This window comes from Ixodes scapularis, unplaced genomic scaffold (genome assembly GCF_016920785.2).
Source record: "Ixodes scapularis isolate PalLabHiFi unplaced genomic scaffold, ASM1692078v2 PGA_scaffold9__187_contigs__length_104089568, whole genome shotgun sequence".
NCBI classification, from domain to species: Eukaryota; Metazoa; Arthropoda; class Arachnida; order Ixodida; family Ixodidae; genus Ixodes; species Ixodes scapularis.
The window spans coordinates 4169228-4183720 of record NW_024609884.1 but is presented as its reverse complement, the minus strand read 5'-3'; the positions used below and the strand labels follow the sequence as shown (position 1 = coordinate 4183720).

The 14493-nt window shown below is 46.4% G+C and overlaps 1 protein-coding gene across 6 annotated transcripts; it reads right to left on the bottom strand.

The window, feature by feature from the left end:
* Window positions 1–4674: 4674 nt before the first annotated feature.
* On the bottom strand, window positions 4675–13457 carry LOC8031250 (zinc finger protein 239). 6 transcript variants are annotated; one of them, XM_029982703.4, is made up of 4 exons: window positions 11837–13457; window positions 11057–11101; window positions 9398–10093; window positions 4675–9225 (listed from the first exon to the last, which is right to left on the bottom strand). In XM_029982703.4, the coding sequence occupies exons 1-4, from the start codon at window positions 11898–11900 to the stop codon at window positions 9071–9073; spliced, it is 960 nt and encodes a 319-aa protein (XP_029838563.1). In that variant the 5' UTR covers window positions 11901–13457; the 3' UTR covers window positions 4675–9070. The 6 variants fall into 6 exon arrangements, with proteins under 6 accessions (XP_029838563.1, XP_040360802.1, XP_029838560.1 ...); XM_040504868.2 differs by lacking the exon at window positions 11837–13457 and adding an exon at window positions 11357–11786; XM_029982700.4 differs by having other exon boundaries at window positions 4675–10093.
* Window positions 13458–14493: the final 1036 nt, after the last annotated feature.

The window sequence follows — 14493 nt, the reverse complement described above, 5'->3', positions numbered from 1 at the left end:
GAAGTATTTAAAGGACTAATTGTGACCTATTAATCCGACGTTGCATAGAACTACAATCAAGGAAGGGATACCTGAAAAGAAAGATCCTAGTGGCCTCAGAGAACAGTTGAACGTTGGCAACCGGTCGGAAGTCTCACAAGAGCATTGCTCGCAAGTTCTTTCCCAAGTTTCAACCATCTCTGCATTTTGTTTAGACTTCACAGTTAGAATAAAAACAATGGAGGGTTACTGTTAACAAGTAACCAATATAAATGTCGAATTGACACCATAAAATGGAGGATGCAGTCCCTCAGGAATAGAAAGTATTGTCTGGAGGAGAAACAAAGAAATAAAAAAAGGGGCGGGAAGGGGGGGAGGAGTTTTAGTTTTAAAAACATACTGTGTTGTAAAGGTTCCTCTGCCCCGCGTATTCGGCGCAGACCAGAAAGCGTGGCTCCGGAAACTACTTTGTTGGCAAAAAAACTGTTGCCGGAAAGCGCGTTTCTGTTGTGCCCGATGCTTGTGCCGTTCCTTACAACGATGCTCTAAGAAGAATCATTTGTGCCTTTGAAACACTTAGCTTGCACTGAGCGCAAACCTTCTGCAGCGTACATTTTGCACCACCAGATATGATTTTTTTAGCAGGAACAAATTGAAATGACCACCAGCAATATATTATGATGACATCATGTGCAAACCATGTTAAAAAGTTCAGCTTTCTGGTGAAATGCAGTGTTCGCAACACTAGCAATAGGTGTCCGAATTGTAAAATTGTGCAGTACTTATAGCAGTCTTGCGATCATATATGGCAGCCTAATGAAATGTTAGAGAGCATGACTGATAAAGCACGGAGTTGTAAATTTAGGGCCCAAAACAAGTGCACGTAAAACCAAATATAGCATTAGCCTACCGAGGCAGTATTTCACGAAGTTTGGAGCTCATGCAAGCTGATGAAACGTGATTTATATTGAAATTTAAAAAAATCTTTGTCTGTCCTTCGTGCTATTTATGTGTAATTAGGAATGTCATTGCATGCATCTTTATGCATTTCTTTTTGCAGTAAGGCATTGTGTAAGGGATTATTTAAACGAAATGCCATTTATTATCTCTCTTTCTGCACATTTCGTGTATTTGCCTTCAGATCTATCATGTGAGCACAAAGTCCTTTAGACATACCCTGCAACCCGGTGTTTCACGCTGCCAAACAGTGAACAAAAACATGTTTCCGTGGACTAAACAGCGGGAGTATTTTCGAGTATCGTCCTCCTGTGTCCGCCTCAAGCGGTTACGTGAACTTCATAAAAATATTTTTAATTACTGACTTAAGATTTGACAACATAAACAAAGGCCAATCATCTTAAAGATATACATCATAAGTAAATGCACCTCCAAATTATCTGAAAGGTGCTCTGCAAATCTTTTCCGACGTTTTTATCCTCGATAGGCACGTCGTGATTTGGAAGAGCCTTACACAAATTTGATTTTGAAGCTGCTTTAAATAACTATGTGTTCCTGAGACATATAACTTCTTTAACATATATAAGTTTGTTATTGCCTCTTTTATGTGGTGAACATAACTTTTATGTGTCTGTGGGGTGGACAAAAAAAAAAGTCCGAGGACACCTGTAAACTCTTCTTACAAGTTGTGAATGTGAAAGCATAAATGTCGTTCTTCCGCTCCCTCAGTTCGTCTGCGGCGTGATTGCGTGGACGGCCACGTTTCGCAACTGTCGAGGTAGCGGCCGACAGCCGAGCGCGCGATCTCGTGAAGCGGCCGCACTGCACCGAGCTCGGCCGTGCAACCTCTCCGGAGTTGGCCTGAGTGGGCTGTGTGGCCAGGCGCTCCCTCTTACCGGCGGCCGGGCCGCTGCGTGTGCTGCACCGCCATAAAGAGGGCTTCTCTGGTGGCGTATTTTAGAACTATGCCGCGCAAGAGCCAATGGGAGCCTCGTTCCTTGATGATGCACGCCAGCCAATGGGAGCCTGTCCATCAGATCGCGGCTTCACTTCACTCCATTGGGACGTGGGAGTTTAGGTGCCGTCGGTGCCGTTTGGTGCGGCTTCAAAGCTGATGATGTCGGTCCACTCCATGGGACAGTTAATGCTTTCGCATTAACAAAGCACACAGGCGTGCGTAGCGGAACTACGACGATTACTCACAAAAACCGTCAGGAAGTGTCCAATTAAGTAGCTGCCATGTCGAGTAGATCATTAAATACTTTGTTTCATTTAAACGAAATCATCAGTTAGCAAGGGTGATGCTTATTTGCAAATTGAATTGACTGGCCTCTTGTCAAGAAGAAATGTCAAAAGCCAGACTATGCCAGTCTGTCCTGCACAAGAAAATGTTCACTTGGGCAAGCACTATTTTAGACCAGATTCAATCTGAGTACGAAGGGGCTTATAGATTAGCGTGAACAATTTTGATTACTCCTTTCTGCATGATTCGTCACCTGCATCACGCTGCTGGGTGGAAACGTTTGGTTTGAAAAACAAGCATTGTGATTACTGCTCAGTGTTTCTATAAAAGATAGACTGAAAGGGCTTGTCCTAAAACATTTGTGGCATTTTGAAAATTTTATTGCTTTTTGCTCAGTTGTGCTGTCATCATATATACAGTAGCGAACAAAAATATATGCTGTTTCGGTTTTACGTGGGCTAACTTTTCTTCGAACTGTGATACAGATATAAAGATTGGAACGGAACACTACATTAACATATTTATAGAGTAGAAACTGATGCTTAATTAAATATAAATCAATCAACTAGACGTCGAGCAATACTTCTGATAAAGGATCGAAATATCATATATTTTTGTTCACTACTATATATTGTGAAATATATTTCGTAAACCATAGTTCATGATATGTATGGCGACGAGGTGCCCATTTCATGATTTTATGCACTGTAATTCCTTAGTTCAAGGGCACAACCACGATTCAACTTTCAATACTGCGACGCAAGGTTGTACCTATTACGGGCATTTTATGCGACCTACCACACGTTGCGACAAAATTTGATACTTGTAAATAGATTAGCTTGAACTTTAGAACAATACTTGAACACTAAGAAAGGACAGTATAGTTGTAAAGTTCAAGCTGATCTATTTACAAGTATGCACTACCAACAAACTCAACATTTTACTGTTATTTAAACATCTTGATTCAGGTAAGATATATGAGACTCCGGGAAGCAGAGGGATGTTGAGTTGTATAATCACTACATTTTGTATTTTAATGTAAAATTTCTTTTGCTGTTGCATTGAAATTAAATAACGGAATTTCATATTTTTGGTACCTGAAAGTAAGTGGCTGTACGGACAATGGAAAAAACGATATAGTGTTTCAAACCGGTTTGAACCGTTATTTTTGCTCCCCGGAGCTGAACTAAAAGCCGTGAACCCGAACCTAACCCCAAAAAATTTCGGCTCGACACTCTGGCGAGAAGCAATATAGTGTGAAAGTTTATCTGCTCCTCTCATGTTTGTCCCTTCCCCCAACCTAGCTCAACCAATGACGATGCGCGCTTGGCTGCCTCGTCATGGCGCGTTCCCTACAGCTTCTGTATGTTGCGTTTTGATTGGCATGCTCCTAGCATTCCGATACACCAGACGAATTTTGGAACAGTTGCGTATAGGTTACAGACATTAGCTGCCAAAGGAATATCAGATGCAGAAAGACAAAAGAAAAGGAAGTGTTAGTGCTTGCTATTTTGTTTGCTGCTGGCAGTTATTCTCAAACTTGGCCTTTTTCATATTGAATGTGCTGATTTGACATAAGACAGCTAAAATGCCATTTATGTGCTGAAATAAATTACAAACAGATTTGTTTTTACCTTGCTTGAACAGTGATTTTCCTACACACTGCCTAGGGGGGGGGGGGTGTAAACCCCCCCCCCCCCCCCCCCTAATTTCAATTCCTGGGGAAACCCCTGCCTGAACAAAAGATCCAGTTTGGTATTCAAAATTATTCTGTCCTAACATAATTTCAGTGGAACACTATTTGGGTCACCTTTGAATCCATACATAAATTAACATTGAGAGACATTGATATATACTTTAATCAGGATGCGAGCTTCTACGACTTTCTAAAGAAAAAAATAAAGTGCTCGTGCAACAGCATTTTTCATCATTCTGTTGTGCCAACTGTCTGCTGTGCAATGAATGCTAACGAGTGGTTGTACAGGACTGGGAAAGCAAAGGAGGCATTCTTTTGGCTGGACCAGCCACCATAATCTTCTGTTGAAACATTACTGGACATCATCTTGGAACAATCGTACCTCCAGTATCAGCCTTGAAGAAGCAAATCTTACCTTTTATATATTAGTATGATGGCATGCAACGACACAACCTACAAGCCTCCACAGTAAGATGCAGATGCAGATATTGCTTTTCTAGGAACTTAGCTGCTGTTGAACCAGAGCAAACTACACACTGGCAGGCCTGTGCAACTGTTAGCAAAACCACATTAGCAGTTTTAATGAGGGCCTTTTGATTCTAAGAAACCAGCAACTGTTTGTTCACACTAACAGTGTCATGCCGTGTGCAGAGCACAACACAGCATGAGCTCATTCCGGTCACTTACGTGGTAAAGTTTGGTGTTCGCCAATACCATCTCCGAGCAAAATCTGAAACAGCGCAAATATACTGCTCCCGTTGTGTCGCGGTGTACGTAAGAAGATCAAATTTCAGAAATATCTTGTTTCTTCATTGTGTTTATTAGACTTCCTATCGCAGTTGAAGTGCGAGTACACACTCTGACAAAATGGTGACAAATGTGACAGACTAAAATAGACCCAACAAAACAACCTGGCATGAAGAGCATGACGATTCTCGTGACGCACCATATGACAGGAGGTAGCTATGGCAATGTACAAAAATATTGTTGACAACACGCATGCTCTTAACCAAAGAATGGTAGATTTGGCACAAGGTGCTTGCGGCTGCTTCCGATGCCTCGATGAGTACAGTGTGCCACTGAACAGAACAAACGTCGGCTGTAGCCCACTGTCGTCAAAAATGTGCAAGCCAGAAGCTATGCCCAAGAAAATGCCTCAATGCTAGGACTATACAAAAAATACAGCGACTGTTAAGTAGAAGTCCATGCTCATTTCGGGTATGTTGTCCGGGCTCTGGGAGGCCTTCCCATCATCAGCAGCGTTCATCACAAAGCTGTGAAGTCAAAAAACACTGCATGTGGTGCTCAGAATCGGAAATGTGAACAATAGTTCGCCGAAACTTCTTGCTTACACCTGTCGCCCCGAATTTGCTGCCACAGAACTGTACACAGCGCACATTCACTTCGAAACAAGCATTCATCCTAAAGAAGAGAGGGATGTGCACAAACTTGAAATTGAGCATTGTAGGGGTTAAATATGACAAAAACACCGGACCACAGAATTTGCAGAATCTGTTGTTCAAAGAGCACAGCGTGCAAACAACACGAATGGCATGACTTATATGGGACACATAGTGTAGAGTCAGTTCCTTGATAAGACACATTTAGATAAAGAACACAGTTACCGTGATTACAACCAACTCTATTGCTCCTCGTACAAGTGACCGCACATTACCAATGTTGTGTTGACAATCTCTACTGCAATATTAGGGAACATCCCCCCCCACCACCCTAAGAAATTCCCCAGCTTTTTAATAAAATTCCCCAAATTCAAAAAAAAAAAATTTGTAATTAGGGTTTTGTGTTTTCGGTATATACAGATACACAGTGAAATTAACCCCCAAAGCGGCTTTCTCTGAATCAATGAAAACCAAAAAAGCCAAAATATGAGCTGTCCTTAAAAAAAAAAAAAAAACTTTCTTCCCACTTTTTTTTTCTCATTGACCCGGAACACAGTCACTGAACTGTCCTTTGGGTTTTTCCTCTCTATCGAAACCACATTTCCCTTACTCTGTTCCTCTCTCTTATCTTTATCAGCATGATGGTTTCCAATTATTTAGGCTAAGCACAAGTTTCCTGAAGCATAGGAAAAAAAAAAAAAAAAAAAAGACAGTGGAGCGACATTGGGGGCAATAAAAGCAGTCCAAACGAGCATGCAAAACGTCGCCCGGAATAATGCGGAGAACGAAACCCGTTTCTTTGAAACTTTTTATAACTTCCGCAGGTTGGGAAGAGTGAATGCACGTGGAACCGTCTGCACCAGAGACAGCCAGATTCATTAATTTAACATTCATAAATTGTGTAAAGTGTCTGGTACTTATTCAATAAATGTCAGGTGAACTATAAATTATAATATTTGCTCCAGTAATTATACAGTCACTTTACAACACAAGCCTGACAAACACAGATTTATCTCCAGAAGCGAAATTACATGCTGAAAAACACCGATTCAAAGGGAAAAAACAAATTCCGATAAATAACCCCCTAATCTGAAGAAAAATAAATACCGAAAACACGGAACCGTAATCATAATGTAAAGCTATAAAAGTTTCGAGCAACATTGCGTTGTAGGTCAGGGGCTCCACCTCTGGGCCAAACTACCAGGTACCACTTTTAGGTCTTCAGGGCACATGACAAGCAAAATTTTTTCACACCTTCCTACTGACACGGTTCTGCAAAAATGTGCTCGCCTATCTTAGACAAGTCCCAAAACTCGCACAATTCTACATTGATGGGCACTCTAAATTATCCCAAAATACTTCAGATTGAACCATACAATGCATGACTCCATTACTATAGAACATGAGTGTAAAAATGATTTAAAAAAGGTCACCCAATTTTGGAACTCAAAAACGAAGAAATACTTCTTGCATTGGTGCCTCATGGATCGTGGATGCAGCGCAAGCAGTTTGTCTTTGCTCAAGCAGAGTGCAGCAGCAAATTTCTCACAGTTTTCAAACATAAGGAATGCACAACTTGGAAGCTAGCAGCGCTGCCTGAAAGTTGGGCTTTCTCTATAAGTGTTGCCGCTGTCGGCAAGCAGTGCATCCGAAGGAGACTTTTTGAGACAAGTGGCAGAAAAGCTGTACCGGATGCGACACAGCACGCATGCATGTTGCCTTCCTGCTCTGCTTTCTCGGGAGGCACTTTTTACAAAAGTGTATTATAACACATACACTATGCATTGCAAAAATTAAAAAAAAGAAAAAAAAAGCCGTTTTTAATGTTTTTTTCTTTTTAGTAGCAGAGATTTATGCAGAAAAAGTGGTTATGCTAAAAAGAGAATAAAGGAAATCAAACTTTAAAAAAGAATCTATTTGTTCTCTCTACTTCCTTAATTTCCCCCATAGTATGCGCCCAGCATTCAGTACAAAGGCAAGCAAGGTCCTCAAACTCTGTCCCTTCCCAAAGCTCATTTTAGTTGATAGATTTGACCTTTTTAATGTCCCTTAAGGATTGTCCTTAAAGCTCCGACATTTATCCATTTCTTTTTATTTGTGTTATGCAAACACTCTGCACGACTGTGCTTGGACCATTGCACTTAGTTGGGGTGCTATCATGCTGCATCACAAAATAGACCGATCTCACTAAGCATTCGGCGCATGCGTGACACCGCCATAACTTTAGTTCACAGGAGGCAGACGGCCGTGCACACGAGGGCTCGTGCCTTCTCGTGCTCCACACGCGCAGAGCTCCAGCGAGGTTGTCGCACGTGCAGAAAGACTAAAGTTCCCACGATGCATTGCGGCAGCGGTGGCGTAGTCATACTGGCTGGTGAGATCGGTCTATTCTCTAGATTACCCGCCAATGCCATTTAACCCTTTGACGGTCGTCGCGGTACATGTACGGTGGCGATTACACATTTGAAATTGCCCGCCTAAATGCAAGCGAAACTGCACACACTGCGGGAGGTGTTGCCATTTGCTACGTCTTTAGTGAATTATAAACATTATATCGAAGATTGTTTCGCATTGCTGGGCAATTTATAGTTTTCAAATTAGTTGCTCCGTGCACGTGATGCCCACTTAGCGTACCGACCGCTCTGGCGGTAGTGCTATTGGAAGCACTGGCTCTTCCGATTCAGACTTTAACGCTTTTCAGAATTTAGAGGATGATAACTCGTCATCTGATCGAGAAGTTGTATAAAGTATCTCTGGCTAGGAATCTGAAGCCGCTGGAATGTCGCGGAAGCGAATGCGTGAAATTGAACGAAAGAAAGGGGACAACTTTTTGCCTTCAATATTTTCATCTGATACTTCTAAACCTAAACAGCTTGTAAGCACCGTACATACTCCCGTCAGATAATTAAGAAAAGACCTGCACACTGATGCTTTCTTTATATTATGCCTTTGCAAACAAAACTGGACCACTGTAAAATATCTCTTTGGGGGAAAAAGCTTGACCGTCAAAGGGTTAAACCCTTAGGTTCATTAAGGAATCTCCAAAGGGGGTGTGTTCACAAGGTATGAAGTACAGAGGAGTTGGCACCAAGCAATATAAACTGTGGAGTACTACATGTTTTTCTGTACCTTTCCCGGTTTTGCCGTTTTCTTTCTCACTCGCACATGGTCTCTTTATCGTACGCGGAACATTTTACCGCCATGGCAGGGTGCTGCGGAGTTGCCGACTGATCGTGGGGGCTTCTCCTTTCCATCCCGTGACGCGGCTCCACTTGATCCTTTGTTGTTGGCATAGATGAGGTGTGTCGACTCCTCCGATCTAACCTCTTTGCATATTCAGGATGGATTACATAGCCACACACTGCCCAGCCATCAATGAAGGGGGGAAAAAAAAGCTTGAGCAAATTTCTGTACTATATCTTACTGGGCTACACAAAGGTGATTGTTTAGGGATAGAAAGTAATCTCGTGCCAAGCATTCTCTCGCAGATGCAGCCGGCTAAACTTGACTATGTACAGTTGTCTCGCATACATGAAGGCGCCTTGCATCAACTGCAGCAGAACAGACATGGTGCGTGCATCGTAGACACACTGACTGGCGAGCCCACTACACTAGGGGGGAGCACAATCTGCACCTGCTGCTCCTGCGCCTTCGGAGCATCGGCAGAGCAGACGGCGGCCAGAGTGCAGGCGAGCGTTGGAACTCGCGCAGGCCCAGTGTCCCACTGTCCGGCTAGTACGGGAAAATAGAGTGGCTAGGAAGGCGCGTGGGCCCCGCAAGGTGGGCTCTGCAAAGTCAGTGCCGGGGCCAGTCAGGCTTGAAGCCGGGGCCGAAACTCTGGCTGGCCAGCGGCGGGGGCGGCTTGCTGGAGTCGCTGGTAGAGGCCTGCGAGCTGTGGAGGTGAGCCTCCGGCAAGGAGGAGGAGCCCATCCGCCTGGGGCTGCTGGCCACTGGAACGGGAGGGGCATTTGTGTCTGTGCAAGTCCCGGGGCTCGAGGAAGCGCCGGCCGCACTGGGCGCACGCGAAGGGCCGCTCGCCCGCGTGGGCCCGCAGGTGCCGTGCCAGCTTCTCCCGCCGGCCGTAGCTCTTGCCGCAGGCTAGGCAAACGTGGGGGCGCTCACCTGTGTGCACCCGCCGGTGGCGCGACAGCTTGTCCTTGCGGTAGAAGCCCCGGCCGCAGAAGTCGCACGGGAAGGGCCGCTCCCCCGTGTGGATCATGGCGTGCCGCGTCAGGTGGTTCTTCTGCGAGAAGCTCTTGCCGCACACCTCGCACCGGTACGGCTTGTCGCCCGTGTGCGTCCGCATGTGGTCCAGCAGCTTGCAGCGGTAGCTGAAGCCGCTGCCGCAGATATCGCACGCACACGCCTTCTCGCCGTGCGAGGCTCGCACGTGCGCTCGCACCCGCTCGGCCGAGGCAAACAGCTTGCCGCACACCTCGCAGGGCACCGCCCCAGCTGCCCGCTCTGACCGCGCGTGCTGCCCCAGGTGCTGCTGCAGCTCAGAGGCTGCCTTGAAGGGCACTTTGCACGACGGGCACGGCCACAGTTTCTCGCCCTTGGGGGCCCCCTCAGGCGGCTCGGGCTTCGGCTTGGCCGGCTCAATGCCCGGGAAGGCCACGGGCGCCGAGCTCAGGCTGCGCCCAAAGTCGCTTGGCGGGATCTGCGGTATCTTGAGTGTAGTCAAGGAGCCCCGGGGCACCGGCTTATGCGAGTGGGCTGCCTTCAGGCCGGGCTGCTGGTCCTCGGACTGCACCGACTGCTGGCCGCCGGGCACCGTGCTGGCGTGGAAATTAGCCAGGTGCTGCCGGGGGTCGAATCCTGCATGCAAGCACCCCATTCACCCGGGGTCTGCGCCCCCACTAGCCCCGCAGCCAAGCCCATACTGCCAGCCATTCATGCCCAACAATGCTTGCCACACACACACATGCAAAGGAGGGTCTAATGCCCGTGTCCCACTACAGCGACAGACAGAAACAAACGACAGTGACAAGCCTCAAACCAGAATCTTTTGCGATTTGAGAGGCTTTGTAGAATAAAAGATGCTACGCTCAAACACGAGCATCTTGCACGCGAGGGTATCTTTGGCAGGCTTGCGATCGCTCGTGCTTACTTCACAAGCACCGAACGACTAAACGCCTGCCAAAGATACCATCGCGAGCATGCTGCATGGGTTTTAGGCTTGTCGCTGTCTTTTGTTTCTGTCTGTCGCTCTAGTGAGACACGGGCATTAGGGGCAGGAAAATGTGGCCAGGAAGGACTCATTAACATTTGGGTTTACAATGCTGTACATTATAGACATTTCCACACTCCTTATTCTGTTCTCTATGGGGCCTGCTGCAAGCTTTCGTGAATGCAGCACTGGCAAGCTGATTGTTGCAAACAGTTTAGGTAGATAAATAATTCCCGTTTGCCATTTTGAATTGGTCAGTCCAACAGCCTCATCCCCTCGGAATTGCCTTTGGCAGTTCACATGCTCCGCGAGTATCCAGTGATTCGAAGTCGAGCGAAGTACGGCTCCAGAAACCGAACCTTCGAGCAAATTGTTCCTCGCCATTCTACGAAGTCAAAAGGGGATCGACCGCTCAAAAATATAAAAAGAGACGCCAAGCTGCTGCTGCCCCCCCCCCCCCCCTTTCCCTCTTTCCCTCCGATCCAATACTCACAATGTTCTCCGAGCTGCCAGGCTGCCATGGGGTAATAAAAAATGACCGTTTTTTCTTTCCTCGACCTGTTTCGACACAGGTTTGATATTTTCAAGACAAACGTAAAAGCTGTGCTCACCGTAACAGCTGCTTGCTTCAGCAATCAGCAGTTTGCCATATGTTTCTGGAAAAGAGATGCCCGCCATCCCGACTATGATTCACGCACAGCTCCCCCCGCACATACGACGAAGGCATAAACGCGCCGACCAGTTTTGTTTTTCCAATGCGAACGCCACAAAAGCGTCAGCATAGTCCACACGGTCCGGACATGTCCGGACCACGGCCGGCTTGCCCGGGTCCGAATCCCCGAATTACAAAGGAAACGAAAGCCGCCAACAACAACAACAAAAGGACCGACTACAACAATCGTCGGGCATACCAGAATCAACGGCACGGCGACAGTGAACTTGGACGGGCAGCATCGGGGCGCTGTTTTCCACGCACGCACCGTGGATTACGTAGGATGTTTCGACTTTGTCCAATTCGAGATCGGTCCTGAGACAGAACCGGGGCCGCCTCAACGTCAGCGCTCGGCACCGCTTGCACAGCCCACGCTACCGCGAGCATCCTCGAAAACCCATTGTGGCAGGTTGTGTTCAAGGGATTCGCGTAGCGCCGACGAGATCGGTCCTACTCACGGCTAACGGGAAGACGGGGCAGACGCGGCACGAGCGCAACGGACGCGGCTTGGCGGCGGCGCGAACAGCGCGCTTGCATCGGAGGGGGTGGCGGGCGGGGGGGTCAGCAGCGGCGCGCCGACAGACAAAGGAGCCATGGAGGGGGGCAGCCGTTCCCCCCGCTTTGCGCATGCGACAGCCGCGGCGCGCTGGCCAGTCGCGTTCGCTGCGCGGCCACTTACCTGGGAAGGCGGCTGGAAAGACGAATGTCGGTGTGCACACTACTTGCTCGGGCGTCGAGGCCATTTTTTCAGCTGCATACTGGAGTCGCTGCACCCTGTGACATCGCGGCCCGACAGAAAATAGGCGCTTCTCTCTTCGGACCCCAGAGCGGCCGGAGGAAGCGGAGGCGCCGTTTGAAGCGCCGCCTACGGTGCGATACAAAATGGCCGCGTGCCGGAGGTCCCTGTGATCTGCTGGGTTCTCAACATGACGTTGGGGCCCGTTTGGCCCGTTCTGTCATTGAAAAGGGCTCCTCTCCTCTGTGTAGAGTCTGTTACGTGCTCGCAAGGTACCGCGCGCCCGTCCGATGAAGAAGGACGACCAAGTAAATGAACAGCTGACTCGCGCGCTCTTTATTAATCCCTCCCAAGCAGCTAACTGTTCAAACACCCGCAAACGCTTACGCGTTTCTCGACGCCGGTATTGGTCGTGAATTTTACTCACGAAAGAATAATCCAAGAGGACGGAGCACAGCACAGTTGAAAGATGTGTTCTGTGAGATGATCCGTCCTATTCGTTCATTATTTCATGTGTAAAATTTAACCTTACTAACACGCTCGGTTTTTAATTAATTAGTTGTGATTTGACCCATATTCATGGCTGGTTGTCACCCTTCCAACTTCTTTAACGTCAACAGTTTTTTTTTTTTTTTTCCCCTCTACCCCCAATAAAACGCGATCGAGACAACTTTCGCCTCGTTTTTTTATTCCCTTCAGCGTAGTCCTCTAGAAACGAGCTGGTTGGGCAAAAAACGTGGAACCAAGAGAATTTAGATACCTGTATCATTATGGACCTCTTCTACTGCATGGGCGAGATCACAATAGGCTAGAACAGGACTTGGAATGGATAGCATGCGGGTAATTAATGTTCTTCGCATTTATATTACATTTATACTAGAATAGTTCTGTTCTGTGAGGCTAGAACAGGAATATTGAGGACTAGGACATATAGGACAAAGTATGAAGAAATGGATATGTGGTGAGGGCTTGCTCCTGCCCTTCCTGAGGGGGGGACGGATTTAACCGGTGCACTGGGGTTTGCAGACGAGAATGGATAAGTGCATTTTAATAACGAAGAGGAGATTAGAAGACCGGTGGAAATTATCTACGGAAAACTGAATGACGTACAACTGACACAGTTGGGGACAGGCGAGACGAAAGAAAATTAGGACTCCCTCCCGCGTAGCTCCGGCCCAAAGTCTCAACCCCGTATCCTAGCGGGCCCGGTTTGACCAGAGCAAAATTGGCGACTTCTCTGCCGGAAGGAAGAGGCAGGGGGGAGGAAAGGGTTGAGGTGATGCTTTTGGGTTTTTTTGCATGATCCCCCAAAGGTCACCCTGATGATATCCCACAGTGCCTGGTCATCGTTAGAAAATTGCAGAGGGGCGAAGGGAGCAATCATACTTTTGGTTTTTAATTTCTAGGCTAGGTGGTGCAAGCTGCCATTCATTATAAAGGGTACAGCCCAAAGTAACGTAGGTACAGCCGTTAGCATCCATCCATCTATCCATCCATCTTGTTCCAGCCAGAAGACGCCAATAAAACCTTTTTCTGCAAGTGGCTGCAAGCTAATAAACGATATTGTGTCTAGTGATACGTTTCATTTTACAAAAGGAACTTCACCCTTCTGGTTCTGTTGAAAAGCAGCTGTTGTTCATAGCAACACTTTTTCACTTGCTTCACAAGGTATTGTTCCTGAGCACATGTCTAGGAGGCGTCGCAGTCGGGCGATAGTCGGAGCCTCCACCGGGAATGGAGCGCAACGATGAGCAGTCGTCGCCAGGTCATCTGCTTCTCCTGCTCCCTTGTCGTTGCTAACTCCCAAACGCGGCACTGGCTCGTTTGACTGCGTACGTCACCGCATATATTGAAAACGTAGTGACTGTGGTTTGTCTGAGGTAGAACTGAGCTGTTCCTTTGGTATTGTGGACATAATGCTTCGGGCATATCCTTGATAATCAAATAAATGTATTCTGAAGCAGAAGCACTCGCGTAACAAGGTATCGGGTTGAGTTCCGTTTCAGGGTGCTAATCATTATGATCAAGATTCACTAAATCATTTCTGCCCTTACTTTTTTTTAAAATTATTTCTATATGTATACAGAATGTTTTATTTCATGGCAACTCGCGAAATGTCTTCGCAAGATTAACTTTATTCACATTATTATTTTATTGTTGATGAACATTTCGAAGAAGCCTGTTTTATTTTGTTAGTCTTTATGTTCATAATAAAAACTACATTACCATCATTGATTAAGTAGTTGAGCATAATGCAATGGCTTCATATTTCACAAATTTGCCAACATGTAGTGTTTCAAATTGTTTCAAAACAGGTCAATATTTTCTAACTGGATAATATATTTGCCTGACCAACATTTTTTGGATTGTTTTTGATTTGGAGGGCTTAAAGACTCCGGCGTTTTCTTTATAGTCCCCGATTTGCCTGAAAATTTGCTAAACACACCAAGAAACATTGCCGAAATAGTATCCCAAATTCGCAAAGTTAATGAGTTTACAATTTTGGGCCTCACCGTGTTTTTCAAAGTGAAAGTCTAAACTGGCAAGAACGAAAAAGTGTTGTCAGTGGAAGCCAGGGGTTCACTCTTTGAACTGTAGAC